The 23548-nt window shown below is 38.6% G+C and overlaps 1 protein-coding gene across 2 annotated transcripts; it reads right to left on the bottom strand.

Moving 5' to 3' along the window:
* Window positions 1–1312: 1312 nt before the first annotated feature.
* On the bottom strand, window positions 1313–23070 carry CHRNA5 (cholinergic receptor nicotinic alpha 5 subunit). 2 transcript variants are annotated; one of them, XM_063445860.1, is made up of 6 exons: window positions 22589–23070; window positions 11842–12008; window positions 10671–10715; window positions 5662–5771; window positions 2605–3436; window positions 1313–1572 (listed from the first exon to the last, which is right to left on the bottom strand). In XM_063445860.1, exons 1-6 carry the CDS (start codon window positions 22653–22655, stop codon window positions 1399–1401), a joined length of 1395 nt encoding a protein of 464 aa, XP_063301930.1. In that variant the 5' UTR covers window positions 22656–23070; the 3' UTR covers window positions 1313–1398. The 2 variants fall into 2 exon arrangements, with proteins under 2 accessions (XP_063301930.1, XP_063301931.1); XM_063445861.1 differs by having other exon boundaries at window positions 22881–23070.
* Between the last annotated feature and the right edge of the window lie 478 nt (window positions 23071–23548).

The raw sequence follows: 23548 nt of genomic DNA, 5'->3' as shown, positions 1-23548 counted from the left end.
AGCTGGGTCCTCGATGTTGCGGTGTTTGTTGTCTTTCCATATCAAGAGTTTGGTCGGGTATCCCCAGCGATATTGTATGTTGTGATTGCACAGCGTTTTCGTGACAGAGATGAATTCCCGTCTTCTTTCCATGGTGAGCGCCGATAAATCAGAAAATACTTGGACGCCTTGGTACGGCTCTGGTAGTCGTTGCATTTTGCGTGCCGCGGTCATCAGCGCTTCTTTAGATTTGAAGTAGTGAAATCTGACCACCGTGTCCCTTGGTGTGTCTGTTGTGAAATGCAGGGGTCTCGGAATGCAGTGGGCCCTGTCCATGAGCCACCCTTCTTTCTCTATGGCCGGTACTAACGTGGTGCTTAGGCCTAGGATGTAGTCAGGGAGAGCATCATGGGTGACGCTGTCTGGGATTTTCCGGAATCTTACATTATTCCGCCTTGAGCGGTCTTCTATGTCTGCGGTTTTTCTCTTTAGAAGTATGTGCTCTTCTCGTAGCGTGCGCAACTGCTCTGCAAACTCGCTGTGTGAGGCGCAGATTTCTTCCGTCCGCACTTCCAGGCGGACTGTACGTTCACCTATTTCGGTCAATTCACGTTTAAATTCTGCAGTCATTTTTTTCATGTCCGCATTTAAAGTTGTTCTTAAATCTTGCAGCATGGTGAACAGACTTTTTTCACTAACTGGTGCCTCTGTGTAGGCATATGAGGATGTGTCAGTTTCAGTTAGCTGGTCTGGTGCAGGAGGAAGGCCCATGCTGTCGTCGCCATCTTGTGGAGATTTGCCCTCGTCTTTTTTGGTGGATCGTATTTGATCCGTCATCTTCAATTGCTTGGATGGGGCCCTGGTGTCGGTACCTGTCGGCGGGTAAAGTTTTGCCGGGTTTCTGGTCGTCTTATCCGCTTATTGATCGCGATCGGGTCAGTTGCGGCCGGGAGCTCTTACTCCATGCGACCGTGCACGCCAGCTGTCAGACACGCCCCCGCAGATGTATTTTTAAAGAATGACTAATCTAAAACCTAAGAAAATTAATATTAAAAATAAACTTTTTTTTTTTACAGAGTGTTCATTTAACGTTCATCTTTCATATCAAAGTTAGTATAAAAGACAAATAATTAAAAAATATATTAATTGTGACATTAGATATCGGGCTAAATGTGTATTTATTCAAGGTTTAAAATGTACATATAAGCAGTATATAATAAACGGACCGTATTACAAAATAATATCAACCAATTTTAAATACTTTTAAGTCATACCTTAATTATATAAGCTGTTTAAATAAAAAATAAAAATATTTCTTTAAAAGCATCAGTTTTAAAATATTACATAGAGCAGCAAATATTTCTGAAAATGCATTAAATATGTATGTTCAATATTATAATAAATATATAACAGACCAGCTCATGTGGTTCTGTCTCCGTACATATTTCCAATGTGTATAGGCACAATGATATTTGCCCACTTGTGAATGACAGGAATAAAAAGAAAAATTGATCCAACTATTGAAACTAGAAGAAACGTCCATAAAAACATCCTGTCCAGCACTTGAGCTACAAATTTCCAATCTTCAACAACCTGTAGGGAAAAAAAATTAAAAAAATATTCCTATTATTGAAATTTACTACTAAAGAGGGACTTAACAAAAAAGGTTGTATCAACTATAGATAGAGAACACAATAAATACATATCAATGAGTTTTATAAAATTTTAACTTTTTTTATGAACAAATTCACTTTTTTTTACGAAGGGGAAATGAATCAGTTTTCAATGCTTTCTTTACGGTAAAGTCAATTTCAGAATTCCTCAGAACATTCTTAATTTGGTCACACGCCTCCCATGTGAGCTGCTTTAGGAGTGCATATTTTGAGTTATTCTATTGTCCTGCTTCCCCCAAGGTCCAACAAGGGTATGGGGGGGGGGGGGGGGGGGGTTGGCTAGTGCGCATGTGTGGCAAAATGCTGCTCTACACCAATCAAATGGCACCAATCTTATACCATCTGATAGAAACAGCATAGTTTTACTTGGCTATTTTGGAGGAAGGACTTGTATTGGACTGCCACTAAAAGGTATTTTAAATCCTGCAAGGTAAACATTCCAGCATAACGGCAATGTTTTATATTGCAGGGTTAAACGGACATGGCACCCAGACCACTTCATTGAGATAAAGTGGTCTGGGTGCCTAAACTGTCCCTTTAAAGATTTAGCAAGTGACAATGTAGTACAGTTCAGGTAAGACGAATCCAGGGCAGAGATTGCAAATGGAGAGAAAAATAGGAAAATTGCTGCTTTTCTCATCCTCTTTGTCTATGCTGACTGCAAGGAACAAAGGACACAGCTTATAACAATGATTGACAGGTAGCCAGGATAAAGAGGTGCCAATTTCTACATTTATTTTTATTTTTTAAGCCTCACAAAACTATTATTTAAAAAAATATATTTTTTTTTTTTTTTTTTTAAATATATGGATAAGTAAAAAGAAATGTACAAATTCTGAGAAATGACAGTTCCCCTTTAAAATACATTTAAATTATTGTATATGAACATTAAACAAGAAGCATAAGTGAGCTATACTTTATCTGGTATTCAATAACCAACAAAAATACATACCTCACGAACTTCATGTTCCTTTATGACATGCCTTGTTATGTACCGAATAGAATCCAAAGCAGCTTCTAAGGTATTCCTAGAAGAATCCGATCCATTTGTCATTCCAGTTTCTTCTTTTCTGGTAAAATACCGATCAACATGACTTCTCATACACAGTAATTTTGGAAGTTTGTGAAGGAAAATCTTGCGCACCCAAGGTGCCATGGCATTGTGAGTTGAAGAAGAACGATTGTGAATATTTATGGCAAAAACGGTTATCACAATTGATAATGTCACAAATATCATTGTGAAGACCAGGTATTCTCCAATAAGAGGAATCACTTTTGATGAGGACGGTATAATTTCTTCAATGACAAGGAGAAAAACTGTTAAAGATACAAGTACAGATGTACAAAGAGAAATTTTTTCACCTTCATTTGAAGGGAGGTAAAATACAAGTATTGTAAGAAATGAAAGTCCTATACAAGGTATAATTAGAAAAAGTGTATAAAAAAGAGGTAACCGTTTTATGATGAACGAATAAGTGATATATGGATACCAGCAGCACCCATCTGTTCGATTTCCTTTGAATCCTGTAGCAGTTACTATTTCCCATTCTCCATTATCAAAGAAATCCCTCTTGTCTACATGAAAGTCTTCCAGGTTAATATCAACTTGAGATCCATCATAGGTCCATGAACCAAACTTCATGGAACAGTTTTGAAGGTCAAAAGGGAAAAAGGTAACATCGATCACGCATGAACTTTTATAATTTGCCGGTGGGGTCCAACTAATGGTTCCATCATATTTTACTACGGCTTTTGTAACAGAGCCTTCAAAACGACCATCAGCACTGTAAACAAAGCAAAGATGGCGTGAATGTTTTATATAGCATATACAGCAAAATAACATGCAATTTTTACAAACAAAAGGTTCTTACAATCCTGTATGAAAATTTACATGTTTGGTAGTCTTTATACCTATACATACTATTTGCACTTTAATAACACATTGTTGTTTTGATATGGACTTTATTTATTATTTTGTATTATATGCATTCAAAAATATCTATGTATTTATTATTTTATTATTTGGAAACTTTTGCAGACTAGATGGGTCGAATGGTTCTTCTTATCTGCCTTCACATCCTGTGTTTCTATGTACAAAAATATGTAAGGTTTTGTATGAAGCACTGTCTACATAATTAATCAAATCAGATGTACCATCCACCCATGAGGTCCCTTCAATAGAGCTAGGCATATAATTCATATAATTTATCTCCATCTGGTGCCCTGAGTCACTCCTTCCTTTAGTCTACAAATTTTTTAATTGTACAATTTACTCACATCTGTTTGCCTTTCTGAAGTCAGTGCAATCTGCTGTCTTGCTAAACCTTTTCTACAGAATTTACCCTACTGCAATAAATGAGACCTTGTGGTTCTGAACACAGAGCACTGGCGCCATTAATTTTAAATCCCTGCATCCTGGCATATACCAATAATAAAACACTCCACAAACACAATTACATTAAATTCATTTAATACATTTATATTTACTGTACTGCTGCCAAATGCTTTTTATTCTTGCTATATCTATGGGAATTCCTACTACTCAGATTGTAAACCGTACAGGACAACATCTGAATCTAACACAGTGGTGTATCTTGGTTTTGTGCTGCCCTAGGCAGGACAAAACTCAGACACCCCCCCCCCCCGCGCGCACGCGCGCCACCCCCACCCAACCCTTCCCCCCTGCCCCGCCTTCTAAATACACACACATTCACTGACAGATACGCATACACTAGCTAACAGACACACACAGTCAGACACACACAGTCGGACACACACAGTCGGACACACACAGTCGGACACACACACACACACACACTAACAAACACACACAGTTGGACACACACACCAACAGACACACACAGTGAGACACACACACCAACAAACACACACAGTCGGACACACACACTAACAAACACACACAGTCGGACACACACACACACACTAACAAACACACACAGTCAGACACACACACTAACAAACACACACAGTCGGACACACACACACTAACAGACACACACAGTGAGACACACACACTAACAAACACACACAGTCTGACACACACACTAACAGACACACACAGTGAGACACACACACTAACAAACACACACAGTCGGACACACACACACTAACAGACACACACACTAACAGACACACACTGTCGGACACACAGTCAGACACACACTGTCGGACACACACACTAACAGGCACACACACACTAACACACACACTAACAGACACACACACACACACACACACTAACAGACACACACACACACACACTAACAGACACACACACACACACACACTAACAGACACACACACACACACACACACACACTAACAGACACACACACTATCAGACACACACAGTCAGAGACACACACACTCACATTAACACATTTTTTTTTTATTTATTTACTCCCCCCCCCCACCTTTGGGAATGCTGGGGGTGGGGGGGTTCTCCAATTCCCTGGTGGTCAAGTGGCTGCAGGACGGCACTGGCGGGCAGGCTGGGCGGCCGGCGAGGGAGCTCTTCCCCTGAGCGCTCTACTCAGCTCCCTTGCGCGCCGCCCGCAGAGTGAGGCTGGGAGGCGGAGCCGGAATATGACGTCATATTCCGGCTCCCAGTCTCACTCTGCGGGCGGCGCGCGAGGGAGCTGAGCAGAGAGCTCAGGGGAAGAGCTCCCTCGCCGGCCGCCCAGCAACCAGCCCAGCATGTCTGTTAGCCGCAAGGCTAACAAGACATTTGCCTTGGGCATTTGGGGGCGGCGTTTTTTGCCGCCCCCTGGAAAATGCCGCCCAAGGCAAATGCCTTGTTTGCCTCGCGGCTAATACGCCCCTGATCTAACATATACATATCAATATATATCTATTGTAACCCCCTATTAAAGTGTGCAGTACTTTAAGTGCACATGTAGATTTTAATTTTATAATGCACTTATGTTCTATTTTCACTGGGAGAAAACCCCTTCTAAATGCGATAAAATGCAAATATTCGATTACTTACTTGTCGTAAAGAACAATGTCGGGGATCCAGATAGAATCTGAAGGGACGCGGATCGAAGTTATACCAGCAAATTCCTTGGGGGCCCATCTTAACTTGACATCAACCCATTCCTAGAAAATAGACAACTTGAGTAGACAATCTATTGCTCTAAAATTATATCAATAATTGTTCAGAGTACAACATTTAGGGTTTAAACCTTTGTACTGAAAGTGAGACTGTCATGCTCTTTTACACTAATGACTATTTCATTCCTCATGTGTAGATTGTGGCTAGTAAATTGATAGCAAATGTATAGATTTGTCAATATTTCATTTAAAAGATCACTCCCACCCACAGCAGTCAGACTCTCGGCATTCTTTCAATCCGTGGTCTGGCTGCATGAGGATATGCTTATAGGCTTCTCACAGTTGGGGCTTCAGGATTATGAATTGTGCATGCATGGCTTGTACGTCACTTGCTGGTATCCAGAATGAAGACCTGGAAATTGAGTTAGTTATACAATGGCAACGTACCACAGAGTTTCTGTGGGTAACCACGGTAGCGCTATAACACAAGCTCCTTTATGAAATAAGGAAAGCATATTAAAGAGTCAGTCGAGGCACCTCTGGCTTTGCCCCTCTTTTCTATCCCCTTCCACATTAATATGTCAATAGTGTCCCTATCTAGACAGTGCATTGGCAATGGCCTACAGTGTCAGCGGATGATCTCAGCAAATTAATTTTGCCAACATGGGCAAAATTGATGTCACTAATGCTAAAATACAAACTTCTGCAATAGCGACATCAGAAGAGAAGGCTACACTGGAGGCACCGATGTGATTGTCAAATAGGTTGATAATGTAGTTGTGGTAACTGTAGTGGTTATGGTGCTTAGGCTACACCTTTAACGGTTAAGTAAAGCTGTGCCACACAATAATTACCTGATTTACTAGTCAACATTGTGATGAAAAACTGTTGCCACTGAAATATTGCTCAATTCTACTATTTAAGCTAGCAGTGGCAGTTATAAACAAGCTTTGTGCGTAACAAAAAGATCTATAGAAAAGGATAAAACCGCAACAGGAGCTGTGATTCAAAACAGCAAGTGTAATTAGGTCACTTACAATACACTCAGAAACTAGTAACGTTATCTGGCATTAATCCTGTGGTTCCTACACAAACATGAAAGTCTATGTGATGAACTTAACCCTTTAATTGTGCCAAAACACGGAAATATTAAAATATACTACTTAGCTATTCACATCTTTGTCTGGCAGTCAAAAGCCTGGGAATTTCTCGCAAATGCACCAAATTAAAGGGACACTATAGTCACCAGAAAAACTACAGCTTATTGTATTTGTTCTGGTGAGTAGAATCTTCCGGCTTTTTATTGTAAACATGGTCTTTTCAGAGAAAATGCAGTGTTTACATTACAGCCCAGTGATAACTCCACTGGCCACTCCTCAGATGTCTGTTAGAGATTCTTCCTGGGTCATGGCTGCCTAACATGCATCCAAACATTCTCCTCCCTCTGCATGCAGACACTGAACGTTCCTCACAGAGATTAATTGATTCAATTTATCTCTATGAGGAGATGCTGATTGGCCAGGGCTGTGTTTGACTTGTGCTGGCTCTGCCCCTGATCTGCCTCTTTGTCAGTCTCAGCCAATCCTATGGGGAAGCATTGTTATTGACTCAACTCTGATGATGTCAGAGCTCATAGACAGTTCAGAGGCAAAGGCAGCAGCTCCAGACTTGAATACAAGTAAGATGTTACTATATTTAGGAAGGCAAGAGAGGGGCAGGGAGTCTAGATGGTGGTTTTAACTATACATGTTTGTGTTCCTGACCCTACAGTGTTCCTTTAAAATGAGAGTATAATTTTTGCATTTATTATTTTAGATTGTTGTATATTTTTTTTCCTGTGTTTTAATAAATTCAATTTCAAATACTCTATACAGATGCCCTTGCTAATGTGTCCAGTTGTTCACTTTCTATCAAAAATATGATTTAAGAAATGCATGCCTTAGTTACGTAAATATTAATCTAAAATACTTCACGCAGGGTCTTCAATCTGAAGCCTATTTTCGCTTGATTGTCAGGTGCATTGTAAAAATGTGTATTCTTTACCCTATAGTGTTAAAAACACCATTTAGGGTGCTGCCACACCCCCTTGCCTCCCTTAAATAATAAGAAAACTTACCTTATTTCATAGGAAAGCATTGGATTGGCTGAGATTGTCAATTCTGATGATCTCAGCCAAGCAGGTGGGGCAGGGGCAGGGCCAACGCTGCCCTAGTCAATCAGCATCTTCTCATAGACATGCACTGGACAGACTATACTCACAAGAACAACTACATTAAACTGTAGTTGTTCTGGTGACCATAGTGTCCATTTAATACTAGCTTTAAAATTACTATCTCAGAAAAATAAAATCAATAAAAATCCATTGCTAGTTACTGTTAATAAAACCCCTCTCATGAATACAGCCAACGTTAAAAGAAGTGTTTAACATGTAAATAGCTAAAGAACAAAGAATAGACAGAAGTTGTATATAGTAATATGTGCTGACATCTAGTGGTCAATTGGATATTTACATGAATATATCAAGAAAATAAACAGTTTGGTACATATTTTATGTTTCATTGTAAGATGGAGTGCAGTTTGTACTGAACAAAATAAGATAAAAAAAAAAAGATTTCCAGGTGTGATTAGCATGTGAGAAGGACTGCGACCTACTTTGATCTGATTAATCTGGATCAATGCAGCCACGCTGACTCTACTGGCTTAGCTGCAAAGGAAGCATAGAAGGGCTGGTCTGTATAATAGCAGGGTGCCATCAATAACAAGATTTGTTGCAGAAACTCACTAGAAGTCAGTGCACCCCTCTGTGCAGCAATTTAAATAGCATTAAATGTGCTATATTCTGCCTTAGCAGAGAGAGACCAGAGCATTAGCTGAATGTCATTAGCCTACTGGTGGCACTGTGATTCATGATCGTAGATAAGGTCTCTCAAGGGTCTGTGTTAACAGTTAATGTCCCTTCTAGCAATCCCCCACTGGTCCTGGATTCAGCTAGAGTGTCACGTTCACAGTAAATGATGTGGAACACAACTGCAGATTTCTTAGGACTTTGATCTTTTATTAAGACACTTAGATGGAACTGAGACTTCAGTTCCAGAATTACAGTTACTGTTTCTTTAAATAATAAACGGTTTGTTTCATTTAGCATTGACAAGGTTCAGAATTCATTAGAGTCCGTTATTCTTGTTAACAGTTCAAATTATAAGAGTTTATATACATTGGAATTATCAGTAGCAAGACTGGTGCAGCAAAACTTAAATAGTACTTGTTTTGAGGGATACTGTAGCAGGCTTGCTGGACAACTTGATAGCAGACTTTAGTATGAAGAAATAAGATTATCCGTAGCAAACAGGTACAGCTGAACTTGAATAATACTTGATTTGAGGAAAGCTGTAGCAGGCTTGCTGGAGAACTTGATAGCAGACTTTAGTATGAAGAAATAAGATTATCTGTAGCAAGACAGGTACAGCTGAACTTGAATAATACTTGATTTGAGGAAAGCTGTAACAGGCTTGCTGGAGAACTTGATAGCAGACTTTAGTATGAAGAAATAAGATTATCTGTAGCAAGACAGGTACAGCTGAACTTGAATAATACTTGATTTGAGGAAAGCTGTAACAGGCTTGCTGGAGAACTTGATAGCAGACTTTAGTATGAAGAAATAAAGCTTTAGCATTGTTAGCTCTTAACTCAGAGACTGTAAGTTACTTAACTTCTAGAAGTAGAGGGATTGTGTCCCCAGCTCTCCTCCGAGGCGGTTGCTTCAGTGAATGGATGCCGAGAGTGCCGGTATCTGTCTGTGATGAGGAGAGATGTTGGGGGACTTGAATATTCCTCCAGTCCGGTCTAGTAGCGAGTGGTCGTCTCAGCGAGGTATGTGAGCCGGTGAGTTTGGCGAGGTACGCGTTTCAATAATCCAGCGTCTATCAGCTGGTGCGGTCGCATTAAATAGCAGACCGCGGCAATGGGGGTGTGGCTAAGCTCCGTCAAACCCGGAAGCATGAGGAGACATCGGGAGGCTTAAGGCCTGACATAGAGCATACAGTGATTATAGCCCTCTGCAACATTGTAAAATTCCCCAATATAGTGGACAAGACCAGTCGTATTGGGTAAAACAAGAGAACAACGTATTGCCACATCCTATATATTATTTTAAAGTCTGTGACCAGGCCCATAGTCTGTGGGCAGGAGGCTAGCTGTTATGCCTCTCCAGCAAGCTGTGGCACGGGAGCTTCTGTGACAGTCTGGTATAGCCATTAAAAACAGCAATGAGTAAACAGAGTTAGGCTTCACACATATTGGAGAAGGGACAAACCCTTCATCACCTGCAGGGTACAATATTGAAGAAATGATAAGGTTGTTTGCAAGCCAACGACTACAATCCCTGATAGGTGATAAAGCTTGTTCTTGTTTTTCTTAAAGGGAAACTCTACACCTTATTGCAGTGGTCAAAGTGCAAATATTCTGTACATTCCTCCAAATTTTTGTTAAATCCTTTTTGAACAGTTAAAAAAAAAATGTAACTCTTTTAGCTCCAAACCCCTACTCCAGCTATAAAATCAATCTATCCTAGTCTGAATGGCATGGACTGGCTGTGAGTGCCAGGGGCAGCTAGGATGAGGGCTGCAGCCTATCATTGGCATCCAAACTGATGAGTAATACATAAATAAAAGTGTCAGCATTATCTCATGTCCAGAAAAAGTCCTTGGTGACCAAGACAACTCTATTTCTATTAAACTCCTTGAAAAACTATTTGATGCAACAAAAATAATGGGATAGCAACTGGAGACTCATATGGGCAATAAGCTGCAGAGGTTATGGTGTTTAAAATGCCCTTTGAATCTATAGAATATCCCTGGTCCTTAAAGGACAAATTCTTCACTTGAGTCTGATGTATATCACTCTCGACATATAATATATATACAGGAACAGGAATGGTTTACATACTTGTTTTAACCAGACATTAGTAGTCATTAGCTGATTTTTTTCATCCTAAAATGGAAAATATAGGAAAAAATTAAATCACATTACCATCAAGATAAAACAAAACAAACATGTTCTTTGAATGAATTTAAAGGACGAGTATAGTGCCAGGAAAACAAACTCGTTTTCCAGGCACTATGTAGTCCTTAGGTCCCCCCCCCCCCCACCCTCATGGCCTCCCTCACGCTGGGCTGGAGGGGTTAAAACCATAGGAGAGCATTACTCAATGCTTTCCTATGGATGTCAGCGTCAGGGAGACAGCCACTAGAGGCTGGATTAACCCTCAGTGTAAACATAGTAGTTTCTCTAAAACTGCTATGTTTTCAGCTGCAGGATTAAACTAGAGGGACCTGGCACCCAGACCACTTCATTGAGCTGAAGTGGTCCTTTAAGTGTTCCTCTTGCAAACACTGTAGTCCAATGGTAGGCCCTTATTAGTCTAGTACCCACAAAGTGCACCCTGTGTTTGGTTCATCAGCTATACCAGGGGTTCCCAACCCAGTCCTCAAGTACCCCCTAACAGTCCAGGAGTTAGGGATAACCCAGTTGTGTCTACAGTGCTGGTTTTCTTTCTTCTAAAAACACTTTAGACACAACTGGGTAATCCCTAAATCCTGGGCGGTTAGGGGGTACTTGGGAATTGGGTTGGGTACCACTGAGCTATACAATTAATTGTGTAAGTTTAAGGGCAGATTGCACAACTTTCATTCATGTAACACTAAAAATATCGCTGCCATATGCTCAAAAATGTCAAAAGTTGCTTCTTAGTTTTTGTAATTGCACAGTATTTTCGAGAGTATAACAACAATACAGCACAGTTCATAGTGACTCAATGTTTAACACTACCACTCGGTGTGAGGGATATTTCGAGTATTAATGTTCTTAGGGATAAGGAACAATTCAACAAGTTAGTTTACCGTATAGCTGTAAACAAGTTACAAAGGATTTGGGATAACTGCAATATATTTTAATATAATAAAGTCACTTCAGGATTATCTCCATTACATTTGGCATTTGATGATCAAATTTTGTATTTAAAGTTTATTAATTGCATTTTTACTATTTAAATAACACACAAGCAACCGAAAGATAGTAACTGTAATTTGCTTTCTAACCGGCATAAAAAGATACCTACCACGTCCACAAGCTGTGTTATTGCAAGGCCAAACTTCACTGTTATTGTATCATTCAACTCTTCAACTGGACGAACCCATTTTTGGTAATCTTGATCTTGGAATAAATATTTGAATAATCTGTCTTCACTTTTTGCAATAAATGACGGTTCAGATATTCCTGAATGTGCTGAATAAGAGAACACAGAAATATTAGTTCTTTATTGTTACGTAGTAGTGGAGCCTTCCATGAATTATTCTATTAAAGAAAATCACTATAACAGTACAACTAACAAATGTTATTGTTTTTAGACATTCCTAGAATCAGACAGGGTAAGATTTACAGAACAGAAACTTGTAGGCACAGAATTCCAAAAAAAGATCTCTAATAAAAAAACAAACAAAAAAAAAAAAAAACATTTGCCATATAGATATAATATTAGACATGCAGGCATATATATATATACACAGACACTTTTTTGTGGACATTTAAACGTGACCATGCAGTCAGAAATAAAATCTTAATGACAGAGAAAGGAGGACCGTTCATTAAATACATGCATTCACTGTTATTTTATAAATGAACAGTGCAGAGATATAAAAAAATTACTTCTAAAGACGAACTCATACAGACATTTGTAAACCCACTGTTTATTCAATGGTCCAGTCTATGGACCCAAACACGCATCCCCGCAATGGTCTCATTGTGATTGTATATGAAAGTATGAAATCTTCACTCCTATACACACAGCATACCTGTAACAAAAAATATAAATAAAAGCCGCAACAAATTCTAGCAAAAGGGGTAATTGTTGAAAACAACCTTTAAAAAGTGTGAAACGTGTTCAATGTCTCTATAGAGAGTGGACTAAACATTGACTAAACAGTGCCGTGCATCACCCAGGCTGATAGCACACTGAAGGCATGAATGATCTATATTGTGATTTGTTCAGCTTGCCTTTTGGTTTGACATGCAGTCATATATTAAAGCTGGCATGACTCACAACTAGATATGTGCATGTGCATATCTAATATATATGAGTAATGAAATGTGTAGTGTGTTTTAGATTAAGTGAATTTAGGCATTTCCTGTGGAATAAATATTAGACTTGGGCATTCGTTTTTCGTCCGAATGTTCGTCAATTTGTCCAAAAGACAAATGGACTTTTGCAAATTACATCAAATGAAACAAGTTGTTTGTTGGACGATATTTCATCCATGAAATTGGCTCCTTCATTCCTTTGTTTAGTTAATTACAAGGAGGGAACTACAGGCTCGAGATTCCACCTTGTAATATTTAATAATAGAAGTGTCAGGAAGCTGTGCTCCCTACCATTTCCTAAATCCACAATAACCACCTCACCCTAATGTTTATACCACCATATGGGTATAAAGGATGTTAAATCCTCCCTCATGCCCCTAGCTGCAGTGCCATGATTAAGGGCATGTCTATTAAAGAGCAAGCAGCAAGTGGCTGCTCACAATCATAAAACAAGACTACCGACTAGACTGCCCTGTCACTAATCCAATAAAAGGGGACCTGGCACAGGTCCCCCATGGCGGTGTACTAAATAAATGAAGGGACATAACATCCTCGTGAGCCCCCACTCATGCCCTGCGAGTGAGGGCTGTTAAAATACACGGGTGGGGGACTTTGTGCCCGCCCAGACAGCACCCATTGGTGGCGGGGTGAGGGCTCTAAAAACTAAAAAGGGATGGACCTATTGTCCCTTCTAGCTCTCAACCATTGGCAGCAGGTGGTGATTTTAAATATTAAAGGCGGTGGACTTATTGTCTACCCCAGGTCCCACCCACTGGCATCGGTGGTGGCTAATAATATTAAAAATTCCTTGTGTCCATCCTCCCAGTGGCCCCAAAAGACCTTACCTACTGGCCTCATCTAATAATAGTGAGGGGCCAATAAACTAAATACCTTTAAAATAAATGTCATACTTACCACAAGATGTCTTCTTTTTTCTTCCATCATCTTTTTTCAACAAAAAAAAAACACTGCGTTGAAAAAACAAAACAGATGAACAAACAAGCCATCTTCACCATGCAGGGGGTCCATGTAGCCTGAACTTGTAGAGCAGGGAAAGCCTTAAGAGGTTTTACCACACTGTTCAATTTGACTTGGCTTCTAAACCAACCAAATTTGTCTGACAGGTACATTTTTAGACTTGCCGGTTATGTACCCCAAATGATGGCAACCCCACAAGTGTACCAAATTAGGGAGTCATCTGCTAAAAATGGTTGCAAGATACAGCTGCGCATGGATCGCAAAATTTCATTTGTCAGAAAAAAATTCAGAAATTAAAAGAATTGCCGAATTTTGTCTGAAAACAAAACAGACAAAATTTGGATTGGATAAAATAATATTTTGTTTTGGGTCCAATGTATTCAGATGAAACAGAAATTTCAGCGGTGCCCAAGTCAAGTGTATATTTGTGGGTACAAGATTGCATGGAAGTACCTCTGAGAGGTGTGAATATGTGCATATCTGTTTGCAGGGAAATACGACGTGTAGGTCTATGCATGGTGTGTGGATGCTCTGTTTACATTCAATAAGATATGGCCATATCCCTCCAACCCTATTTACATACAAAGCTAAGTGGCCATTCACATTTAGGTATCCCTTTTTTATTTTTTAACATAAACACAAGCAATCCATATTCTTCCCCATTACCCAGTTGTCACATTGTGTCAGCTGCACATGCCAATCAATTAAAAATAATAATAGCTTTGAGTCAGTATGTAGATGTCTACTCTGTCTACTACAAAATGTGACCCTAGACACAATTTGAAACAAAACTCTTATTTTAGATGAATCTGATGGCCTTTAAGTCTCTCAGGAGGTGGGCCACTTCTGCTGGAAAGCAGTTCTATTACAAGGAAGAATCTAACCAAAAAAAACATCTTAACGATGTGTGTTTTGTGGCATAGATGCAGCATTGCAGAGTTAAATGGCAGTGTCTACTTTTATAAATATCCACGTCCTGACAAGCTATCAGAAAGTTATCCACTAGTGGATTGGACTTCATATATTTAATAAATTAATCTATTTATGCTTGGAAGTCAGTAAACAAAGTATGTTTACACCGGACACTGGGAGTGGATCCAATGATTTATAGCAATTGGATTGACAGATTGTAGCAATTGTGAAAATACAAAAATCTTTCACTATGAGATACAGTGATAATACAATTTCACCAGTGTAATATAACACCAAGTGTTGTAAGTAAATGAAGAAACTTTCCTCTAAATTGTGGATTTTAACCCGAAGATCTCCTCAAATCTTCCAATCCAACTATAGGGAAATAAAAAATAACATAGTGCAACTCTGTTTGGAATATGTAATAGTGTTATGTGCCAAATGGATCACTCACACTTTAACTGTTAAAACAGGGCGTATCAATATTCCTTGTGGCTCTCTGGTGTTTCTTTGGTTCCCAATTTATTCAATCTCATATGTATAGAGAGAGAAAAAAACAGAAGCATCCAAAAATGAAAATTAGAAAGGCTTGTGCAAAGTACAAAAACATTTATTACTTACACATAGGTAAGGATCAGTCAGCATAAAATCAAGTAAAAACTGCCCCCAGTGTGTCCAACACGTTTTTTCCCACTTCAGGGACTTCCTCAGGGACCTTGTAGCAGTGTGGCAGGTAAATCATGCATGCAATATTTGTGGTTGCATGGTTTTCTATAAAACAGATGTTCATTAAAGAAATTTCATTTAGTTCAACACACTTCGATCTTATTATACAGGATATGATTTCTATTAGGCTGGTGACGAGTGGCCCAGTAAAATGTAATACAGTGATATATAATTTATATATGTCAGAATGTATGTGCACTTGTTAGATTTATCTGCCAATATGTAAAGGAAAAACTTTATAAAACTGTTACTTCTTGCTTTTAAAAAAAATCTAATAAGATCTCCTGTCTTTGTATATGTCTCTTCCATGCAGTCTCCCTCCCCACAGCACATACATGTTATCAGTTCTATTTACGTTTGTTTCCAGTCTGTTGCCTTCTTCCTTGGACATAGTTATACCAAGTGTCCCTATTTAGGAGAGACAGTGCCTATTTCGGGCCCAAATCTTTCTGTCCCTATTTTCTATCCTAATGTTCCTCTTTGCTAGGAGCTCCTATTGTTGGTGTGTCTGAGTGTATAACAGAGCTCAACAACAATAATGCTCACATCGATGTGTATCTACTAAATGTCTTTGTAAACCATTCTGTGTATATTTATTATTATTTTTTTTGTTCTAAATAACCTTTTACATGCATAAATTGCATGATTTATCTGCCATACTGCTACAAGGTCCCTGAGGAAGTCCCTGAAGTGGGAAGAAACGCGTTGGACACACTGGGGGCAGTTTTTACTTGATTTTATGCTGACTGATCCTTACCTATGTGTAAGTAATAAATGTTTTTGTACTTTGCACAAGCCTTTCTAATTTTCATTTTTGGATGCTTCTGTTTTTTTCTCTCTCTATACATATGAGATTGAATAAATTGGGAACCAAAGAAACACCAGAGAGCCACAATGAATATTGATACGCCCTGTTTTAACAGTTAAAGTGTGAGTGATCCATTTGGCACATAACACTATTACATATTCCAAACAGAGTTGCACTATGTTATTTTTTATTTCCCTATAGTTGGATTGACCCATATTTTGGTTTCAAGATTGTAGCAATTGGCTGAGAATAATTGTATGTCCACAATGCAATTTTATGAGAAGCATTTTACTGAACATACATCATCAAGCTTGAGCACCTGGGAACATTTCTGTGTTTAAGCACCACTAAATACTCCCAGATTACTTCATCTCAATAAGTGTCTTGGTTGCAGTGGCAATGTATTTTTAACCAGAGCAGGATTAACTATAAGGTGACCTTAGGATGCTATACAGAGGTCCAAGAACCATGAATTTGCCTAGCCCCATGCACTATCCCTATTTAAAGAATAACCTGCTTAGTTCGTGGGATATTAAAGGGACACTATAGGCACCCAGACCACTTAATCTCATTAAAATGGTTTGGGTGCAGTGTCCATGTCCCCTTAACCCTGCAAGTGTTTACATTGCAGGGTTAAGACAACCTCTAATGGCGGTCTACCAGAGCCTACTGGATTTCACAGGATTTTCAGTTTAACTCCACGCAATGAATTGGGGCATCTTCATGGTTTGCATGAGGACGTCCAGCATCTTCAAAATCCACATAGGAAAGCATAAACAGATTAAGTCCAGGGTCACAACAAGGAAGTACAAGATGAAGCCAGACCTTGCTGCTGGAATTAATGTGAGTGAAAATAACCCTTTTTTTAAACCCTTTATACATGTAACAAACCCCTTGTATCTTGCATGATACATTTGTTCGCACACTCCCGAAATGCTAGAGGCTTGAGTGATTATAGCCCATTCGCATAGTACGCTACTTCGTACTCTTCCGAAACCACAGTAGATTGTGGTTAAAATCAAGAGCTTCTTCGTTCGCATACCCAAACATCAGTCCAGACTTGATGAATGGTTTATTATGGCCAGATGGCCCACTTTTATACACAGACCCCCAGCATGGGGTCTCCAGCAAAAGTATAGTAAAACACGCCCCGGAGTCTCTGTGTCTGGGAGAGAAATGAGTGTACTTTGCTTAAACCAATTATTTCCCAGGCACTAGAGGTACAGAAAATAAAACATAAAATACCCTAAGATACATATAACACACATAGGAACCCCCACAAGTCTTATATGCTCGGATTGCCTGGATCTGAGCAGCCAACATATCCAAATAGTGCTCAGGTCCAACAAATACAGCCGAATCACCACCGGGGTAAAGTTTTGAGTGACTGCACACGTTGCGTCTGCCCAAAATAGTTCCAGAGAAAAAGTAGTAGCGGTTGGTCACTTTTGGCAGTTCCAAAACGAACAAAAAGATGAACAGTTTCTCTGGCTCATAGGTAGCGATTGTTCGCCTGGTTCACGCGAACAATCCTACCGAACAGCACTCTCCTGGCTTGTCGTGAAATGAAGCAGGCGTTCGTACAAAATTACCAGTGTCCGCGGGGTTGAGTGTCTGTTTTAGAGTTCCACACACTCGACGATCAAGTACCGCTGCCTGCTTTCGGGAGACAAGATGGCGATCGCAGAGATAGCACTTAAGTCTGTGGTTTTCTTTGAAGTTAAATTAGCCAGGGGGTTGGTCGGTGTTCGGTAGGGACATGGGCACACTATAGCATTAGGAATTAAAATATATCATTTTAAAAAATATATTTTTTTTTTAACCAAATGTTATTGTGCACAGTGGGGCAGTATATTATTATGAATAATCTGTATGCACCCACTCAAACTGTGAAATAGGTTTGACAACCTTCCTTCTTTTATCACATGGACCATTAATGGAGAACAGTTGGCTTGGCCATTCATACTGCCCACCGATAACCGCCAATGACACCAAAACTGGTCATTGATGTGACACGTAGAGCACTTCTGACAAGCCAGCAACTCAGCTGGCACCAAATAATTTTTTTTTTCCAATCCTTACTTTCTTTTGTCGAATACTACTGTAATTTGCTACAACAATAATTTGAATTTATATTAACACTTAGTAGCCAACGAGCTGATTGGATTAACAATGATTGCAGCTCTACTGCAGCACCACAGAACATATTTGTGAGATGCAGTTACAATCACTAGAAACAAAATGCTAATTCTATTAGTTGGATAATTTACTTAGAAGAAAGTACTAGAAGTGTGGAGTTATATGCCTTAATGCAGAACTGTTACATCTGAGATTTATACACAATCCGATAAGTAATGAAAAACTAAATTTGTTTTGTGCAATTTTCTTTTAGACTGTTTATCTTTTAATTTACATTCCAAGTCTGGCTATCCTAGCACATTTCAGTTTAACCCCAGTAGTGCTGTATTAATATGGAAAATACAATTATAACTGCAAAGACAATAAACAAACAAAATAACACACACACATACACACCCTGTCACATTTGAAATTCCCAGGTTTTCAGTAAATCACCATGTGTTACAGCTTCCTAAATTAACTGCTTGATGAAGTGCTTTATATTTGAAGAGTGTGCCATCTTTTAATTTTACAAAAAGTGCTGATTGTAAAAGAAATTGTACATTTTTTTAAACTAACCTTGTTACCCCCTATGGCTGTCAATCAGCAGGAGCAGGTGTGCCTAGTCCCCATCTTTAAATTTAGACCTGAACCCTTTATTGCGTTGGTCCCTTCTCCATGCCATAAGATGCTACTGTAGCAACCTGGTACATTGTAGCTACTAACCTAGCAATAGCATGCCTCCCAACTGACCCACTTTTGCCAATACAGTCCCAATTTTAGGGTCTTATCTCACCATTTCACTATAGTTCCCTGGTGTCCACCTTCTAGGAACTGTCCCTGAGCAGCACAGCGTGAACTGTTGAGACTTAGAAATTACGGTTATTGCAAATTTTAAGTTCACCACAACTCTTTTATGAAGAGAGTTGAGAGAGAGAGAGAGAGAGAGAGAGAGAGAGAGACACACACTCTCCTCGCTCTCTTAATTTCCACATTTTATTATACTGCCAATGAGTATACAGCTTGGTTTAGGATTTATGAGCCAGAAACCACATGAGAGTGCCGCGCTGAAGAAAATCTTTTACAGTGATTTACACATAAAATGTGTTTCCCCATCTGGAGTTGGCTTTTTATTAGTGTAGACAACAGAAGGCTCTTAAATCACTGTATTGACTACAGTGGTCTGAATAAAATTAACTTTATAAATCGTTACCCTCATCCACTTACCTCAAAATTACTTGATCACTTGAAAGGCAATAAGGGCCTCACTCAATCAAATGTTTTGTTTCCTGTTATATGATATATCTTACGGAAGGATATGGGCAGAATACATAATTGAATACTAGTAGAAGTCAAATTGAACAATGATAGATATTTTGTAAGGCCCATATAATCTTCAACAGTGAGATTCTATATTATTACTGATTTTAAAGTCATTTTACATTTAGGTTTATTCATTAAATACCAAATTGCTGTTAACTTAAAAGTGAATTGCAAAATATATGCAAAGTTATTCAACCTGTCACCAGGGGAGGGCTGGCTACATTTGGCCCAGGGGCAAGTACAAACACATATCTCCCAAGCAGGGGCATACCTAGAGTTTTATTAATCTGGTCCGGGTCCTGTGTATATACACACTGAACAAAAACTATAAACGAAACACTTTTGTTTTTGCCCCCATTTTTCATGAGCAGAACTCAATGTTCTAAGACTTTTTTCTACGTACACAAAAGGCCTATTTCTTTTCAAATATTGTTCACAAATCTGTCTAAATCTGTGTTAGTGAGCACTTCTCCTTTGCCGAGATAATCCATCCACCTCACAGGTGTGGCATATCAAGATGCTGATTAGAGAGCATGATTATTGCAAAGGTGTGCCTTAGGCTGGCCACAATAAAAGGCTCTCAGTCTCTGCCCTCCACATCCGTAAATGTAAATTCCTCATTATAAAAGTGTGTGAGGAAGACACAAACACTGCTCAGTGCTAAATAAATTTAAAAAAATTGCGGTTGTTTTTTATAATGCAAAAGTGAGACCCACCCCAGGTGTCAAGTGCTCTAGGTACGCCCCTGAGGAAAAGTTAGTCTCTGGATGCTGGAGAGAGCCTTAGTTTTAATCATACTGCCTCCAGGAATTTGACAAAACCTTACATAAAGTGTCCATAGACTATAGGTAATGTACGTAGACCACCATTATTTAGGTGGGGATTGGTCCCTTCTCATTCACCACAACATTTTTTGGGAGGAGGAATGCCCATTATAACTCATTTGTGGTGCAGCAACATAAAAAGGGCAGCATCAAGTACTATATGACATTTTAAGTACTCTAAAACTATAAGTATGAATCAAATATTTGTTTTAATCAGAATTATGTTTTAATTAATATAGTTATTGAAATAAATTAGACCAGATTGTTCTGTTAAAGCAAGAAAATATTTTTGTTCATTGCTGTGGTGCCAGGAGTGCACACCCAGTGAAAATAGCAAAGCCACTTTAAAGTTTGACCTCTTGGGGACTCAGGCACCACTTCCAGCCCCACTGCAGCCTTAAGAGAGTTGAAAGCTCTCTGCCTACGAAAAGCCTGGACGGAGTAGGCCTTAGCGTGTCAGCTGAAAGCAATCTACTGATTATCTCAGTCAAGGAGCTGGCCTTGCACTGCACTACTTGGCTCAGGATGAAATTAAGTAAAATAACACATTGCTTCCTTATTACCAGGTGGTATAGTAAAAAAAAAAAAGTTTAAAAAAAAAAAAAAAATTGAAAAATGCAAAATGAGCACATAATACAAATAATGTATCTCAGTTTGTTTGTTTTTTTACCATGCGTTTTCCACAAAACACATGCACACCTTTGCCACTGCTGTGGTGAAACACACATGTGCAAGCAAACATTTGTACATTCACCATGAACCTCAGCATAGCCCACTCTCAATGAGAAATGGGCGCACGCCCAAGAAGTACTAATAAACATCTCTCTCATCATCACAAGCAAGAGGTTCTCATTTTTACAGTGAAAAGCAGCCAGCCATTATTGCACATGTCCACACTCTTATACACCCCCTCTGCCAGAGATTAATGAAAATGTATAGCCCTACCACTGAATCCTATGGGATTACCTGGATTGGCTGAGAGGAAGACATAGATTAATAGCATCTAAGGAAATGTTGAGAGGGACTGTGAGTATATGCAACCAATGAGAATTATCCAGTGAATGTTGGACAAGTGTATAATATACATAATACATATATGTGCAGTGTCTATGTATTCCTTTAGCTAGAATTTTTTACAGAATCAATAAATGATTTTTGCTTTGTAGTCACAGGAGTCTATTTACATATACATCATGTATCATTATTCTAATAACAAAATAATTATTTCTATAACAATTTTATTTCTATAACAATTAACATCTCTGATTACTTTAAAAATGATGCTTCTGGAATTTTGAAATGCATTGCAGGAGCAAGGTGTGTGTTACAAAGTTTTACATTGATTCATGGATTCCTTTCTACAACTGGATTATTCTGACATTTTCACAACAGATGAGGTCATATTTAGTGGCAAGAATTTTTGTAATGAGATAGTAATAAAAGTAAAAATAAACAAGCAAACAAACAAAAAAGTTACAGTAACACACATGTTCAAATGAAACCCAATACGTATTTCTAATGTAGAATGTAAATGGGAGCAATGCGAGTAGATCCTTTTCAATATCAATTTCGGTTTTAATCTTGAATAAGTGAAAATTAAAACAAACAATCAATCTTGTTTTCAACAACACATACAATAAACACTACAAAGACCTTCAGGAAAAAAAAAGATAAAGTATGCAAACATGTAGAAATGCCTAAATAATCAACAATAAAGAACTGTCAAATTATTAGATCTAAATATTGGAACATACATACCACATGCATTATTATTAGGAATTGAATGATCACACATGCAATAGCATAAAACCACTTGAAAATAAAATATTGAAAGTGTTTTATTTGCAAAGAGACAAAACACATCGATGTACAAATACACTTTTACTGAACCTATTCTATAGTGTAAAATAAACAAATAAAAAAAGACAAGAGGTTTTATTTTAAGATGTATGCAAAGTATAGATTACATTCTAATGTGTAACAATGTGGGTGTGAAGTATGACTTAATAGATAAAATTACATCATGGATATTGACTTACCAAAAACTCCCCTCAGGTGATCAAAACAGAAGAATAACCAAATAGTCCATTTTCCTGTCCCAGTCATTGTCAGACATCAATAGAATCCTTTTTTTGGTTTTATGAAATAGTGGGCAATAGAAAAATAAATGCTGATTCCTTTAGACCTCCAGGCTTTTTTTTTTTTTTAGAACACCCAATACTGTGATACTAACCCTCTACTGTAATCAACATCCATGCAACTGCTGAGATACAAAAGGCACATTGCAATAATGTTTCTGAGGATAACAAGTGTAAAATAATTTTTCCCTACCATGCATGAGCTAGTGAAACCAGCTGTGACTGCCTTCTGCTAAATTCATTATGTGTCAATAAATGCAGGAGGGTGATGGGGGAGGGGATGGGATGCAATGCTATTAGATTATTCTATGGTAGCTGCAGAGGCACATTTTTCACACTAGGTTTAAATCTTTTTTGAAAGCAAGGATGAATGCGATTCAAGGTTGATGAGCTATATAAGGTGCAGAAAGAAAAAAAAATGCTGGGCAGCTTAGTCCTTTACACGGCAAAGGGAAGGAGTGAGCACCTATTATGACTAATATGATGTGACGTCACTTCAAAGAGCATAAAAAATGTCATTTATACATTGTGTTAGTCAAAGGGCCAGCAAATGTAGAAGTGATGAGTTATTCTCTATTTTACGTTGTTTGGTATTCCTGCTTTGCTGAGACTAGCACAAATTGGTTTAGTCTGAAAACGAACACTGTAGCATAAGGAATACAAACCTTAACGTGATAGTGCTCTAGTTGCGGTTTGGTGTTAGCCCCCTGTTTCCAAGAAAAAAAAAATGAAATAATATATTTTTTTTGCCTCTCTCTGCATTGTCATCAAACTGTTGTGCATGCGCAGCAAGTGTTGTGTGCGTCCAAATGCTTCTCATAGGAAAGTATTGAATTCAATGCTTCATTATGAGCTGTAACG

The sequence above is a fragment of the Pelobates fuscus genome, chromosome 3 (genome assembly GCF_036172605.1).
Source record: "Pelobates fuscus isolate aPelFus1 chromosome 3, aPelFus1.pri, whole genome shotgun sequence".
NCBI lineage: Eukaryota > Metazoa > Chordata > Amphibia > Anura > Pelobatidae > Pelobates > Pelobates fuscus.
This window is presented reverse-complemented; position numbering and strand designations above follow the sequence as displayed.

What these genes read in the sequence shown, in the direction of transcription:
- CHRNA5 (XM_063445860.1), bottom strand. Translation starts at nt 22,655, where the DNA reads ATGACTGGGACAGGAAAATGGACTATTTGGTTATTCTTCTGTTTTGAT. An exon ending in TCACCTGAGGGGAGTTTTTG is followed by an intron (nt 12,009 to 22,588) that starts GTAAGTCAATAT and finishes TCTCTTATTCAG; the next exon opens with CACATTCAGGAATATCTGAA. An exon ending in AGGAACATGAAGTTCGTGAG is followed by an intron (nt 1,573 to 2,604) that starts GTATGTATTTTT and finishes TTTTCCCTACAG; the next exon opens with GTTGTTGAAGATTGGAAATT.